The sequence below is a fragment of the Canis lupus genome, chromosome 9 (genome assembly GCF_048164855.1).
Source record: "Canis lupus baileyi chromosome 9, mCanLup2.hap1, whole genome shotgun sequence".
Classification (NCBI taxonomy): Eukaryota; Metazoa; Chordata; class Mammalia; order Carnivora; family Canidae; genus Canis; species Canis lupus.
This window is the reverse complement of record NC_132846.1, coordinates 15986038-16002472: the sequence shown is the minus strand read 5'-3', so window position 1 is coordinate 16002472 and position 16435 is coordinate 15986038. Positions and strand designations below refer to the sequence as shown.

Genomic DNA, 16435 nt, shown 5'->3' with positions numbered 1-16435 from the left:
TAACTCGGGTGAGGGCAGAGATTTAGATTTGGGATTGTCAGAACATATGTGGTAGCTGAAGTCAATGAAGTGAGTGAAGACTTCTAAAAAGAGCTTGAATGAGGGTTATCGTACAGCCTGAAGGAAAAAAAATAAAGAGAAAGTAGAAGAATGACATTGAAAATTAATTACCAGAATCAGTGTTTCTGGTGATAAGGAGAAATAGGCACCATTGTATATGGTTACTGGGAGTGTAAAATGGGTACAATTTATTTGCAGGGAAATTTGGCAATATCTAGTAAATTCTAAGAATCCCCTACCACTTGACCAAGCAATTCTACTTGAAATTTATACTACAAATATATTCTTTCCCAAGGTCAAAAATATATGTCCAAGAGTGTTCACTTTGGCCTTATTGATAAGAAAGGGAAACTCTAAATGTTCATCAATTCCATACCATGGAATTCCATGTGTTAATTCCATAAAATGAATACAATGCAGTCATTAAAAAGAATGAACTGGATCTTTGAGGGTGGATATGGAATGATCACCAAGACATATTTAAAAAGGATTGTGGAGGATGCCTGTGGCTCAGTGGTTGAGTGTCTGCCTTTGGCTCAGATCGTGACCCCAGGGTCCTGGGATTGAGTCCTGTATCAGGCTCCTTGCATGGAGCCTGCTTTTCCCTCTGCCTGTGTCTCTGCCTCTCTCTGTGTCTTTCATGAATAAATAAAATCTTTTTAAATAAATAAATAAATAAATAAATAAATAAATAAATAAATAAATTTAAAAAATAAAAATAAAAATAAAAATAAAAAGGATTGCAGTGCCTGGGTGGTTCAGTCAGTTGAGCATCCAACTCTTGATTTTGGCTCTCAAGAGTTGTGAGATGGCTCTCCTGTGTCAGGCTCTCTGCTAAGCACAGAGCCTGCCTGTCTCTTCCTCCTTATCTCTCTAAGTAAAAAAGAAAATCTAAAAAAATACACATACTATTCCTTTAGTGTAAATAATAGGTCCTGCTATGCTGTATTTTATTTACCTGACAGAAAAACAATATAGGGCTAGAATCTTACAGAATCTTTTAAAGCTCAAAATGGAGGTACAAAAGAGTAAGTCCAGAGAACCAATTGAGTACAGGAGGAATCTTGCAGGTAGAGTGGCCAGAACAGCAGCCTCTCTTGGGTCTCCTCCTGCTTTGGCAGTCTTGCACAGAGTGGGCTTGGGTCATGATCACTGCCGAGAATGCCCTTGAGCAGCTTCACTGGGAGGGAGAGGAGAGATCTAAAGAAAGGGAAGTAGGGTGAGTGAGCTCCCCTTCCTATATGCCTGAGGATCCCCAACAGACCCTTTGGGCATAAGAGGGTACAGCTCAAGTGGGTTTAGGAAATACCCAAACCAAGTTGGCCCTTGTGTAGTAGATATTGTTATTATATATACATATATAAGTTTACCCAAACCAAGTTGGCCCTTGTGTAGTGGATACTGTTATTATATATACATATATAATTATAAAATATAAGTTAACACCATGGGCTATAAGCTGAACCAAAAACTGCTGTAGTCAATAAGTAACTTAAACAGTGCCTAAAGTCTTTGTATTAAAAAACAAAAAAATCAGTTTTCCTTAGTAAGTGCAATTGCCCATAGATGTACTTAAACATAATATACTGAAATCATAAATTTATCCTCAAACAAGTGAAAGCACTTACCGTTTTTGCCATTAAGAATGCCATTTTCAAATTCTTTCAATAACAAGTGAAATATCGTATTTCTTTTCCGATCCCTCTAATAGCAGATGTCATTTAGCTTCTGCTCAAGGATCTGGTTTTCTAAGCATTTTAATACGATAAACTATAATCTTTCTGGTAGAGATGAAAAGCTACCATGTGGCCTGCTTCTGGACTAGAATTACACTTCTCTCTTCAAGAGAGTGCTGGCAAGGTCACCCAACTCAAACCTGTATTAGAGGAAAACGAATAAGAAAAGGAAACTTAAACTTTAAAGACTGTTCCTACAAAACTTTTTCCCTTGACCTTACTTAATAATAAAATGTGTCTTTTTTTTTTTTTTAAGATTTTATTTATTTATTCATGAGAGACACTGAGAGAGAGAGAGGCAGAGACACAGGCAGAGGGAGAAGCAGGCCCCACACAGGGAGCCTGATGTGGGACTTGATCCCAGGACTCCAGGATCATACCCTGGGCCGAAGGCAGGCGCTAGGATCACTGAGCCACCCAAGGATCCCCTAAAATGTGTCTTTGAAAGAGAATATATTAGCTTCAAGTTTAGAAGCAAAGAAATTTTAGACTTATAGTTGCTTTCTAGTGACGGATGGATGGATGGATGGATGGATGGATGGATGGATGGATGGGTAGATGGGCAGATGGGAAGGGAAAAGACACATTTTTCAGAAAGGTTAGCAACTTGAGATAAAACCAACTGTTTTTAGAACATTCCAAAAATAAGTTCTGTCACAGTATTTTGCCTTTGGTACCTTGTGAAAAACCTCATGACCAGAAATTCCTAATATATAATAAATTCTTAAAGAGTAAACATATTAGAATTCTTACATTACGTTCATTTTGTTTTAAACATGTAAAATATTAAATAACTTTATTTATACATTAAATACAGTCCCCGGTAGATGGCAAGCATTAAAACTTTCAAGTACTATCACTGGCTGCCCGTGAGTCAGGGTCCATTCTGGTCTAGTAAACCGGCCAGAGCTGGAAAGCTTACGGTATAGAAAGAACTTAGAGGGGGGATGTGGGCAGGGCCTGCACAACCCATCAACAGAGAAGAGATCTTGGTCACCAGGGCACCAGGAAAGAAAAGAAAGTCGACGGTAAGATGACAGCAACGTGTCCAGCACAGTACTGGAAAGGAGATACCCTCACCAATGAACTGACAACTCTGGTTTCACCAAAACAAATCTCCTGATCACAGGGTTGCTTTCATCTATTTTCGTAGAAGGAAAGAACAGACTTCAGGAGCCAGGTCTCCTTCTCAATTATACTTCCCAGTTTAAATTATTAAACTGACGCTTGCCTGCCCCTTCAATCCTAACTCCCCAGGGCTGTCACCTGGGGGCATGTATCAGTTTGCTAGGGCTGCCTTAACCAAATACCACAGACTGGTGGCTTGAACTACAGACACTTATTTTCTCATAGCGCTGGATGTGAGAAGCCCAGGATCAAGGTGTCGGCGGGTTTGGTTTCTTCTGAGGTCTCTCTTGGCTTACAGGTCTCACCTTGCTCTGTCCTCACACAGTCACTTCTGTGTGCATGTCTGATGTCCAAATCTCTTCTTCTTATAAGGATATTAGTCAAATTAGATTAGAGTCTACCTAATCTCACCTCTCAAAGACGCTATCTCCAAATACAGTCATATTCTGAGCTGCTGGGGGTAATTGCTTCAGCATATGAATTTGGTATGGGGTAGAGGGGAGGTACAATTGAGCCCTTAACAGGATATATAAAGTTCAAGTTTTGGGGCCTGTGACTCAGACTAAGCCACAGTGACCAATGGGGGTAACTGCCTCAGTTAATCTCACCTGACCTACCAGCCACAATTCCTATAGTTCATCCATAAAGACAATATAAGGAACATGTGTTTTTCTCTAACCTCATTCTAAGCTTTCATGTTCCTTTAAAAAAATATTTTAATCTCCTATCTTTAGCAATTAAAATAGTTTATATTCCAATTTGGCATGGGACTACATAAATCCTACTTAATATATTCATCTTGCATCTAATTTTCTTACCTTATAAATTCATTTTAGTTCAGTTTTAGTGTATGGAACTTACTGGGTTCACAAATAAATTCTTGGAAATAACAGCCAATGTCCCTGTTCTTTTTAAATAATTATCAGTGAGATGTACACAATTCTCTAAGTGGTGTTTGAAATTTTTTTAAGCATTAGCCTCATTGTTTTATTTTTTAAGATTTTCTTCATTTATTAGAGAGAGAGAGAGAGAGAGAGAGAGAGAGGGCACAAGGAGGGGGAGGGACAGAAGGAGCGGGAGAAGCAGAGAGAGCAGGGAGCCCAACGTGGGACTTGATCCCAGGACCCCAGGATCATGACCTGTGCCGAAGGCAGATGCTTAACCCAGGTGCTCCATGTTTGAGTTCTGAGGAATAATCTGTGTATCAGAACAACCTTCATATGAAAAAGGCTGCAACGAAAAGTACTCAGAGCCCAAGCCACCAATGGGAGAGAATGAGGACTGTGCTCTTAATTCGCTAATAATTATTAGTGATGCATTGGATTAGTGATTGGTGGGGTGTTTTTTAAATGGGAAATGGCAAGAAATGGTGGGCTGACTATGAAATACTGAGCTGTGGCAGGAAAGGACCATAAATTGATCCTAAAACAGGCTGATTGTAAACATAACGATAGCAACAGCAACTGATAATATCACACTTCACAGATTCTAACAATCCTAAAACCTTTTGATCAGAATCTAATGGCAAACTGCCAATATGAAATTTAAAAATATATTTTATAGTACTTTGTAGTACTTTATTTTATAGTACTTTATAGATGATTACAGTTGTAGATGTTTTGAAAGTTAATGCACTAAATCATACTTCTTAAAATAAAGATTTTCTATTTAGAATCTCAGAACATATACAGTGCATTTTTATTAAAGTATAACATATGTGCATATTTTTAAATAAAGCATAACTTGGCCATCTTGAATATCTAAATATACCCCAACAGAGGTTGAATTGTGGCTTAGAGAAGCAGAAACATTTGTTCAATACTTACAACTCTCTGTACCTATTAATGTAAATTGGCTCAAATCATTCGTAGAAGTGAACAAGTTATTGAGAATTTACACAGGAGTAATTCAAGACACTACAAATGACACTCAAACACATCTTTTTATTATATACTAAATTTAAAAATACAAATCTTATTAAAAATGCTTATGAAACATTGTATACATAAGTACTGTCAAATACTATTGGATTATGACATTATGTACATTTGCTAAGGTTAATTAGAAACAGAACAAAGTATATAACTTTGCTGATAACGAGTTTCAGAAGTCAAATATTTCAACATTTGGCAACTGTGAAGTAGTGATCTGCACAGGAAGATGTTTGCAGAGGTAAAAGAGTAAGAAAACAAACGGAATAATGCAGATATTCCTGCCCTAAGTGTTAATAAGTAGCTCTCTTTCTCATCCTCTTCAGTCTCATTATAACAGAAATTAAAGTGCACAAGACCACCAGGAAAACTTGATTTGGTTGTACCCTAATATATACTACAGCCAATTGTGCTGCCATATTGAGGGTTTCAATTCTTTGTACTGTTCCTGAGGTTTTAGAAATTAATTTTGCATGTGGCTAAGGGAAGAGAGGTCAATACTTTCTAAATTGCACCAAGTGGCCTTATTAAAGTGTAGAAACACCAAAGATAAAAATATTAATTTGGGAATAGATTCAAGAAAATTATCCCTGTCTAGTTTGCCCTAGGAATAAAATTAAGATAAGAACCTAGTTTTACCTCTGGAAAATGCTTACTAAAAATCTGTTTCAAAAGATCAGACATGTACAGCAAGCACCACAATACTGTCAGTTACTATTCACCACTTATATACTGCATCATAAATACCAGGCATAAATACCTGCCCTCTAAAGTTCACAAGAAATACAGGTAGAAGCTTGTTATTACTTGATGCTAATTTTACTAATTAACATTAAGTATAATTTGTAAAAATAGGTCACCACCATACAATCAAGGAAGAGGAGAAAGAAAGCTGCTAGTCTACAAAAGTGCTCCCTTTAAGCTTTCAAACCCAATAGCTTAATTTTGGGTAAAACAAGATTGTAAAGAAAGGCCATCAGTTCTAAATTAGCTGATGATGCCATATATACATACTCACGTATATATGTTTAAATCTCAATTCTGATTTAACACTAATGTACTAGTACAAACCATTTATAAGAAACATTTTATCAGGCTTATTTACAAACACAGTAAATGACAAAGATGTGAAAAATCAAAGAAACTGCAGACAAATATAGCCATTTAGCAACAGAGTTCACTAAAGATAAGACAGATTTGCATAATGTTTTTAAAAAACAAAAAATTTAGTAAGAAACCTCTACCGTATATACCTATTGGTCATTGGACCTAAAAGGCAAATAAATGTAATGATCATGATTAAGTTTTTATTACTGTCTCATTGACATATCAATATGAAGTCTACTTAGAGTACTACCTACAAATACAGTCTCTCATGATTTGATGAGAATATTAAGTTATTGAATACATTTTTAACTCCCATGGCACATCACACTTGATAACACTAATAAGGTAGCTTTAGATAACACTTAAATCATGATTATGAATGTTTAATTGAATATTTTCCTTTCTGTAGCTGTGAAATGTAAAGCTTAGATTTGCTTCCATCAGGCCTCTTAAACCAAACTTCATCATGGTTAATTGTTGTAATTACAGCACTAAAAAGGGGGGGAAAAAAGGAATGAATGAATGAATTGCAGTACACCTCCACCACTCATTTTAGAGTATAAGCCATAAAATCAGAATAGCTGGACTGCAAGAGTGGATTCAGGTACATAATTGTCATTTACCACAATGCTGCACTACCAGCAGGGCACGCGGTCAAAAACACCAGAGTCGGCAACACTTAAGAGACAGTCTCCTTTCTTTCCTTAATAGAATTGGTCTTATTTACTCTTAGAACTATTAAATGCACACTGTTTCTACTACATTCCCACACCAACCCATCCCCCAAAACACACATTGGAGCCAAAAACACTAATTATATACTTTTACACCTCCAATTTATATCACCCCCAGCTGTAGGAAATATTCCAGTTTTTTAAATTATTTTTTTAAATGCTTTAGTTTTCCAGAGTATCCACTTATTTTAAGTTCTTATTTAAATTTCAGTTAGCTAACACATAGTGTAATATTGGTTTCAGGAATTGAATTTAGTGACTCATCATTTACGTATAACACCCAGTGTAGGAAATCTTAAAAATACCAATTCCTAATTGGTATTCGTAATTCCCGGTGTCAAACCATTTTTTGGTACTTACATGGATTCTTTTTGACACTACTTTATCTTTATGTAGAGATATTTTTAAAAATAGATTTGTGTTTAATCCTCTTGTACTATTTCATCTCTTTTTAAATCACATGCTAAGTAATCAGTAAAATGTCTTAAAAGCAATAAGATAAAGCAAAAGATCTAGGGGTATCACATAGAACCTAGGAATTAGCTCAGTGGGCTTCTATGAGGAAAATTACTATACACAATACTTCTAGTATCCTAAAACTTTACAGATGAAATTACAGTCCAAGTAAAACTACTGTATTTGGAAAATGAGTATTCTTCTTTAAATAGAAAACACTGCATTAACCATTCATACCTAGAAAAAGATACTTTCTTACTGAAGAAGGCTATCACTCAGAATTAAATCCTAAACTACTGAAGGAACAAAAGCAGTAATTAGCATTAATAATTTCCAAAGGCTACAACCAGTTAAAACTTAGAAGGCTATAGCGGCACTTGGTTGGTTCAGTCAGTGGAATATGGGACTCTTGATCTCAGGGCTGTGGATCTGAGCCCCATAATGGGTGTAGAGATTACTTAAAAAAATAAAATCTCTAAAAAAACACAAAAACTTAGAAGGCTATATAATTATGTAAACCTTATTTAAGCTTAGACAGATTGAGCCTTTTAAAAAGGCAGCTTTCAGTTTTCAAATTATACTGTAATTCCTGGGACTCTTAGGGTATTTTCGTTAATTTACATTCCTTTCCTACTCTAATTGATACATACTGTAACACATGCAAAAAAAGTTAACGATTAATATGTCCACCCAAAATGCCTAACAGGCTGGTTTAAAGATCATAATATTAAAATCCTAACAATTCATCATCTACTTTAAGAACAAATAGCACTACTTACCTGGCTAAATAATTCCAACATTTCTTCTTGTGTTAATGCTTGTGCTCAAGAACTTAATACGTGACATTAGTCTACAAATATTAACACTGGTATACACACATGCTAACCAATCATATGCCAAGAGAAAAGGATCTTTAAGCAACTAATGAATGGTGTATTATGAATGCACTACAGAGGGGGCAAATATTTATTGACAACAGTGTTATAAACTATAATACTGAGCAAAACTGAATGATAATTTTTACCTTGTAGGACATTCATCTTTTTTATCAATACATATTGTTTGTCCACGTATATACCATTCACCATCATAATATAATCTTCCTTCTTCAGATCTAGCACTATGTAAATGTTTTTCCAGTTTCACAGGTGCTAAAGGGATCAGTTCAAAAACTGTTATATTAATAAGATATTGTCAGAACAAAAGTGCAGAACATTAACACCAGTCCATGCATATATGTGAAAAAAAACCACTAAAAATATTTTAGATAACAAAGGTAAATGACAGAAACAAGAGAATTTCTTCATTTCCTATATAATTCACAAAGTTTTTAATATAACTACAAAATGAAGCTATACAATGTACAATAAACCATTAATTAACTAGGCAAGTGCCAGAAGGGGAAGCAGGTACATTATCAGTTACTAGTGCCAATTTTAAATAGGATTTAAAATATCATAATTCCAGGAGTAGTGTTCACTGATGAAATGAAATGGAGGCACTGTTTAGTATGTGGATGACTTAGCCCTGATTCAACAAGTCTTCACAGACAAGATTCCTAAACGTAGATTAAATGACTTACGTTCTGTTTTCACTCTGTGTGGACCCAGTGTAGCCATTGCCTTAATTAAAAAAGAAGAAAGAGTTAATAGACTGATAAAGTAAATTTGGGATCTATTTAATGTCTACAACACTACTGATGACCTCAGTAGCTAAAAGTGAAATACAATCTTCAGCTCCTCTAATAAATTTTAATGTCTAAGACCATAAGGAATATAAAGAATAACCATTTCACCTAGAGGTGTTATCAATATCTGAATTCTCTCTCTCAACTGAGAAGTTTCTGAAAACGGAAAAATTTATTTTTTTTAAGATTTTATTTATTCATGATAGACAGAGAGAGAGAGAGAGAGAGAGAGAGGCAGAGAGAGAAGCAGGCTCCATGCTGGGAGCCCAACACGGGACTTGATCCTGGGACTACAGGATCACGCCCTGGGCCAAAGGCAGGCACTGCACTGCTGAGCCACCCAGGGATCCCCAAACGGAAAAATTTAATACAAAAAATAAGTCTCTACTTTTAAACAAGCACAGAAAATCCCATAATTCTTGAATATTTAATGACAGAATAAAAAGGACATACAATAAGGGTTCAAACACTCACTTTCATTCATTCAAGAAATATTTATTGAGTGCCCTATAAAGCCAGGAATGGGCTAAGGACAAGGCACAGAAAGGTTATTGTTATTTTGGGGCAACCTAAAATAAATGCTTTTCTGTACTTTTGCACAAATTATTAGATTATTACAGGAAAAAATACAATCAAGTTGCTGATATGTCTCTCCTAAAATATTCTTAGAATCCATTGTTATCTGTATTAGCATTAATTGCTATAGAATGTTGCAAAGCATATTAACAATAATCATATTTTGATGTGTTAGTAAAAAACAAGAGAAATCTTTAAAAATTCACTATAAAAGGTACTTGTATTCCATTACTCTTTAATCATACCTTCCTAATTGTTGTCCAGTCTTCAAGAATATCAAGATCTTGTAGCATATAAACTATATATGGACGTAGAAAAGTCAAGGTTAACTTAGCTGTAAGAATTTCACACTTTGAATTCCCAAACTTCTGTTTTTCAGAGAATTGGAACAATGATTTCTGGATATAATCCTTTGGCATGCTGAATTCTGACTTCAAATTATTCTCCAAAAAACTTAGTACCATGATAAATATATTCCAGTACTTCAGATGCTATAACCATATTCTGTTAATTCTCTGTTATCACTGATTGTAAGATATACCACCAACCTAATCACTGTTTTGAGGTGGAGATGGGCAAAGGCAGAGTGGTAAGGGGAGGGTACCACAGGGAATACCTTGATTGAAAACACATATTACTTTAAACAACACTCCAATTTCTGGGGCACATGGGTGCCTCAGTTGGTTAGGTGTCCAACTTGATTTCGGTTCAGGTCATGATGACAGGGTTATGAGATCGATCTCCACATCAGATTCCATGCTGGGTGTGGAGCCTGTTTAAGATCCTCTTTCCCTCTCCTTCTACTGCTCCCCTCTCTCTCTTTCTCTCTCTCTCAAAAACAAAAAACAAAAAAGCCTTAAAATAAATACATTCCAACTTCAGAAATATTGAAAGTGTTAAAAAATATACGTGTGAATTAAACAATCATGCTATATGCTAAACAGCTGATTCACAACAAAGCTTTTGTGAACTACAAAGCCATATTAATTTTCTTTCAAAGCTGAGATCATGACTAAATTTCTACTTCTTCCCTACCCCTCTTAATCTAAATTATATTTTCTGCCTTTAACCAGTTTTATAAGTCATCTTTTACCTACTACAGGATCATATAAAGTCAATGTATACTAATAAAAATACAAAGCTATGCACAATGCAGAAATGTATAGTGAGGCAAAAAGAATTCAGAAAAGGATATCTGAAACAACAACTGGCTTCTTTTTGTCAGGACTGAAAGGATCCTTTCTCTTTTTTCTTGACTGAAGCTCATCATTCCATAGCTCTGGCAAATAAAAATTAAGTATTAGCTGCTGGAGATCAAAGCAGGGGAAAAAGCTATGTAATTTCATGGTAGCAGTATTTCATATGTAGCTATGTGTGTGTGTGTGTGTGTGTGTATATATATATATATATATATATATATATATATATATATAATAAACTTAAGTATATACACATATGACTATAAAATTTCATTAAAGTAAAAGTCACCTGGGCACTTTAATGACCAATAAGTGATGAACATAGGTACTTTATTAAATATACATTACATGCATTGTGTCATCTAATCCTCAAAGCTATCTCTGAGTTAGGCATTCATTCCTATTGTTTCAATTTTACAGACAAGGAGACTGATTTAGAAAAACTAGAGTAACTGTTGCTCATAGTCACCCAAGTAGTGGGGACTGGGGCCATGGCAGTAGAGTTCAGCTTATCTGATTCCTTTGCCTACTCTATGCCAAAGAAATAAAATTTTTTAAGAGGTAAAATAATATACATACAAGATCTGTAGGATAACCCTGTACATCGTCAACCCAATGTAGAAAGGGTTTCCATAATACCCCTGAAAAAGCCAACTTCAATGTTGGACTATTCTAATTATTAATAAGTTATCCTTTTTCTAAGACAGAAATCTACCTTAATTTCCAGTTTGTATGATACAAAAAAGAAAAGGTTTTTATTCCTTCTTCCACCTGATCTTTCAACACTTGGAAGAATATATATTGTAGCTGTCTTCCAATACCATTCTTATATTATAAAAATATTCTCATTATTCTTAAAGTGAACTATTCTTACTCCTATAGTGTCTCTCACATTTCTCTTCTGTCCCTTTTCATGTGCCCCATTTTCTGTCTTTCTGAAATGTGAATTCAAATAAAATCAACACAACACAATCAATCACAAGCTTATCAAATTCTTTACAAGTCTCCTCTTTCTCCTCTCATTAGGATCCTTCATTTACATACTGTTTATATTAGAAGACTAGGATATTATAAGAAACTACAGTAAATCACAGGTTCAGTGTCACTTAAGGAAATATCATAATCATGTCATTCCTGTTACCTGAGGTGATATCAATGCTGTGTCTATCCTCTTCAAGCCTTCTTATCTTCTCCTCCAGTTCACTCTGGACTGTATCGTATAACAAAAGCTTTTCACTCTGGAAAAAAAAAATTATGCATAAGTAGAAGTAAAAAACCAGTCTTAACTATGAGTATTAAATAACTTACTCTTAAAATACTTTTAACACATGACGCTCTTGTTCGTTAACTTAAAATTTTTAAAGCTAAAATGCCAAAACCATGAAAGAAATAAAACCAGAAAGCACAGAATCTAAGTATAGATTTAAAGAGATACAATTAAATTGTTTAAGAATATCTAAATTTATATGTGAGATGAGGTAAATGTTTACTTTACAAACAACTCATAGTAAGCACCAATGGCCCTTTCTAAATATATGCAGGTCCTACCTGTCAGTATAATGGAGAAGCTGTCCTCTAAGGTATATCATAAAATGGATTATGTTTTCTCATTGCAACCTTTGGGCCTTTATTCCTCACTAGTATCTCAACATCATACAAAACAGACTACTGTACCACAAAGAGAAAGACTCGGGTATGAATTCTATAATCATTTGATAGATTATAGAATCTAATGATAGTTGGGGCACCTGGATGGCTTAGTCAGTTAAGTGTCTGCCTTTGGCTCAGGTCATGTTTCTGGGGTCCTGGGATGGAGCTCTGTGTCAGGCTCCCTGCTCAGTGGGGAGCCTGCTTCTCTCCTTCCTGCTCATGCTCTCTCCCGCTCACTCACTCACTCTCTCTCGAATAAATAAATAAAATCTTTTAAAAAATCTATTGATAGTTAATCATAAAACTGTAGACTATATTCAAATCTCTCAACGAAGCTATAGAAAGTTTGAAGGACTTATAAAAGAGACTGTTTACTACTGGCAAATCAGACTAGAACTCAGGTCTACTAGTTCTAGCCCACTGTTCTTTTAATTAGAAAACAATGTATCCCTTATTTTAAAAAGCATAAAATATATATAAGTATAATAAATAGATTCATTCTATAAAAAGCTTATGACAGATTCCCAACCTATCCACCACACACTTGCTCTAGTAAGGACAGTAAGCTACTGATATACCATTAGATATGATCATCTCCTAGAGACTACTGGAATACAGTTAGGATTTCTTGTGGAAGGCACAGGCCACACCCATTTGACAGCACTCCTAGTGTGAATCATGAAATCCTCTCTTTTGGTTTTGAAATTTAGAGTCTGCACATGCTTGAAGGTTCTCCTGAGTGGTAGAGAAGATGGCTTTCATCATCTTGAGGCAAGCCAGGAGTGAGAGAAAGCAAAGCTGAAGACTAAAACTAGATCTCCTATGAAAAATCATCTCCTTGCATGCTACCCTCTATGCTTATTTCCTTTTACTTCTTCCCCTGCCTTTGGTAAAGCCTTATGAAATACTCCAGCCTTATCTACATTTTGCTACAAGCACTGGGAAACATTGTATATCAGAGAAAAAGGGAGAGCAAGCCCCAGCTATGGTCAAGATAAGTGTGACAGCTATAAATAGATGTTCCAACCAAAGATGACTCCTAATGCAGAGTTGGAAGTGATAAAGATTTTGTTTTTAAGAATATAAAAATTTAACTGGTACGGTCTCTTTCCTTTCTATTGATAAAATTGCCCTGGGTCAAGCAAAAATTCTAAAATAAGTCCACTAATCATTCCTTATAATTAAAAAAAAAATAAACAAACACAGTAAGTCTGAAATATTTGAAGCTTTGAAGACATCTCTAAAGATACTGTAAGTATGAAGTGTGTAGATAGAAGTGCCTTGAATCTATTCTTATTTCTTCGTCCTTCTCTCTTATCCTCAACCCTATAAAACTCTCAAAAACTTTTCCTGAGCAAGAAAGAAAGTCATTAATGCAGCAGCTAGAGGACATCCAAACTCCCTTGCTTTGGTGCCTTGTAGAGGCTTCTGGAAAAGAGAGGGCATCCAAACTCCCTTGCTTTGGTGCCTTGTAGAGGCTTCTCTGTTCAATAGGAAATTTAGCTTTCTTAAAATACTTATTATAATTATATATTTCGCTTCAATATTCCATACCCCTCCAATCTCCACACCTATACTTACTCCTTTGAATGTGGATAGGAGTTAGTGACTCACTTCTAATGGATAGAATGTGGAAGAAAAAAGTCATAAAAAACATCATCATTTCCATCTTGCTCTCTGGGATCAGTCTGAGATGCAGTCACCAGGTCCTGGGAGCCCTCAGGCAGCATTTGGAGAGGCCCATAGAACTATGGCTTCCAACAAACCACCAGCAAAAACTTGCCAGCTTTGTGAGTGAATCATCTTGGAAGCAAATCCTCCAGATCCTAGTCAAGCCTTCAGGTAACTGCTTTGTTGGTTGCCCTCTTTACTGCAATTTTATGCGACTCTCTCAGCCAGAACCAACCAGCCAAATTCCTAGCCACAGAGACTACAAAATAATAAATGTTTATTGTTGTTTTAAGTCACTAAGTGTTGGAGTAATTTGTTACAAAGCAATGGATAACCAATACAAGAGGTCTCAAAAACCTTATTTCTGTACACTTTTTCCCAAGGAGCTACTCTACCCAACTGAAGACAAAAACAAGATCCAGTGGGGAAGATGTAAAGGGAACTTCTAGGGTGATGGTTAAAAAGATATCCCATGAAGACAGAGATGCAGCTGGCCTAGAAAGCATCTGAAGGAGGGCACAGGATGGAGCAGGACAGGAGATCCTAGAGGTATAGGGGATGCTCCTCAGTATTATCTGATGCCTTTGATCATGTGGAAAACAGCATTAGGGGGCTTTCATAGATCTGCTGGAGACTCAAAACAAATGACAAAACTGAAAATAAATGAAGCAATTATTAATTCTGAGGCTACAAACAGAGTTGGAAGTTTGAGCATAGAGTTATAACTCTTGGCTCAGTAAACATTATTTATAGTTACAACAAAACAAAAATTGAGACCTAACAGTATTAGAAGAATGAGATGAGGCAAACTATTATGGAATCTTCTGCTTTCATACCAGGAAACCAACAGATACCATCTAAAACTGGTATTTAGAAATGAGGGCAAATTCCAGAAGCAGTAACTCAAAGAGTTAGAGATCACTGCTGCTGGAATGTAGAATTTAGAGATGGGAGAAGGGATTGCTGTGTTTCATTATAAGCTTCATAAATATGTTCATATATTATCTGCTAAAAGCAAATGTTTAAGAATATTTAGAGGCAGGGACGCCTGGATGGCTCACCAGTTAAGCGTCTGCCTTCGGCTCAGGGCGTGATCCTGGTCCAGGGATTGAGTCCTGTGTCGGGCTCCCCTATGAGGAGCCTGCTGCTCTCTCTGCCTATGTCTCTACCTCTCTCTGTGACTCTCATGAATAAATAAATAAAATCTTTAAAATTTAAAAAATTAAAAAAAATATATTTACAGGTATAGGGAAATCCTTATGAAATGCCACTTGTAAAAAAATTCAGAATACAAAATAGTATATATAGTCATACCAGCAGCGTGAAAAACAATTATACAAACATGCACATACTTATTAACAAATGTCCTCTGCTTGGTAGATTATGGTTCACTATATTTACTTCTTTAAACTTACTTCTCAAGTTTTCTCAATACTTATTAATATTATCATCAGAAAAAAATAATTAAATGATTAGATAACCAAAATCAGAGCCCTAATGAACCTCAATTTGCTCAAGAACTGGAATCCTAACCCTGAACCATCAAGAACCTGAGACTTTGCTACCACCTGCTGCCAATCTTAACACTCATCCCCAGCTCTGTGGGGAAGCTTAAATGAGAGAACCTAAATAAAGCATCACCACCTGTCCCAGTGTCTGGCACACTGTGTATTCTATAAATGTGATTTCCTTCCTTAATTTGACACAAACCATCTGCTGCCTCGATTGCCTCTGTGGTTTTCTGGCATACTCCCTGTATGCATAGCCATGTGAACATGTCTAGTCTTTACTCCTGGCCCTTCTATCTGCTGCTAATCAAACTTATTTTGACAATTGGCAATGTGTCTCCCTTCTTCCCACTTCCCCTGCCTGCCAGTTACTTCTATATTAGCCAAATGTAGAACTAAGTAATAAGCAGATAAAAAGCCCTGAATAGCAAAGTTCAGATTTAATGGTAAACTGTATGAATGACTAGAAAGATCAAAGGATTTCAACCTGGTTCTGCTGCTCCTTATACATGTAACCCCAAGCAAATTACTTAACCTCTGGAGCCTTAGTTAACCTATTCATAAAAATCAAGATAATTCCTACTTCATAAGGTTGTGATAAGGATTATGAAAGTGAATATAAAATCCATAATACTCTAAATAAATATGAGTTCTCTTCCAGCCTTTATTTCCTCTAAAATTCCCTTGAACTACTGACAAATATTAATTATATAAGCAAAGATCACTTAAAATATTAATTCTATATTAAGCATTAAAAAACCAAGCCATAGGGACACCTGGGTGGTTCAGTGGTTGAGCATCTGCCTTTAGCTCAGGGCATGATCCCGGGGTCCAGGGATCAAGTCCCACATCAGGCTCCCCACGGGAAGCATGCTTCTCCATCTGCCTACATCTGACTCTTTCGCGTCTCTCATGAATAAATAAAATCTTAAAAATAAAAAAAAAGCCATAACTAAATTAGAAGAAATTTAGGTAATTATTTAGCATCTCTG

At 35.7% G+C, this 16435-nt stretch overlaps 1 protein-coding gene across 6 annotated transcripts in view; it reads right to left on the bottom strand.

Moving 5' to 3' along the window:
* The window catches only part of BRMS1L (BRMS1 like transcriptional repressor), a 70018-nt gene that overhangs the window by 34265 nt on the left and 19318 nt on the right, over positions 1 to 16435 (bottom strand). For 2 of the 6 annotated variants that reach the window (XM_072838281.1, XM_072838285.1), the window contains exons 5-10: positions 11756 to 11852; positions 10611 to 10694; positions 9661 to 9725; positions 8735 to 8774; positions 8177 to 8303; positions 4848 to 6453 (exon numbers count right to left, since the gene is read on the bottom strand). In XM_072838281.1, coding sequence (XP_072694382.1) covers positions 6336 to 6453; positions 8177 to 8303; positions 8735 to 8774; positions 9661 to 9725; positions 10611 to 10694; positions 11756 to 11852 — 531 coding nt within the window. In that variant the 3' untranslated portion in view covers positions 4848 to 6335. Of the gene's footprint in view, positions 1 to 4847; positions 6454 to 8176; positions 8325 to 8734; positions 8775 to 9660; positions 9726 to 10610; positions 10695 to 11755; positions 11853 to 16435 lie in introns of those variants that run through there. The other 4 variants (XM_072838280.1, XM_072838284.1, XM_072838282.1 and 1 more) reach the window with 3 other exon arrangements.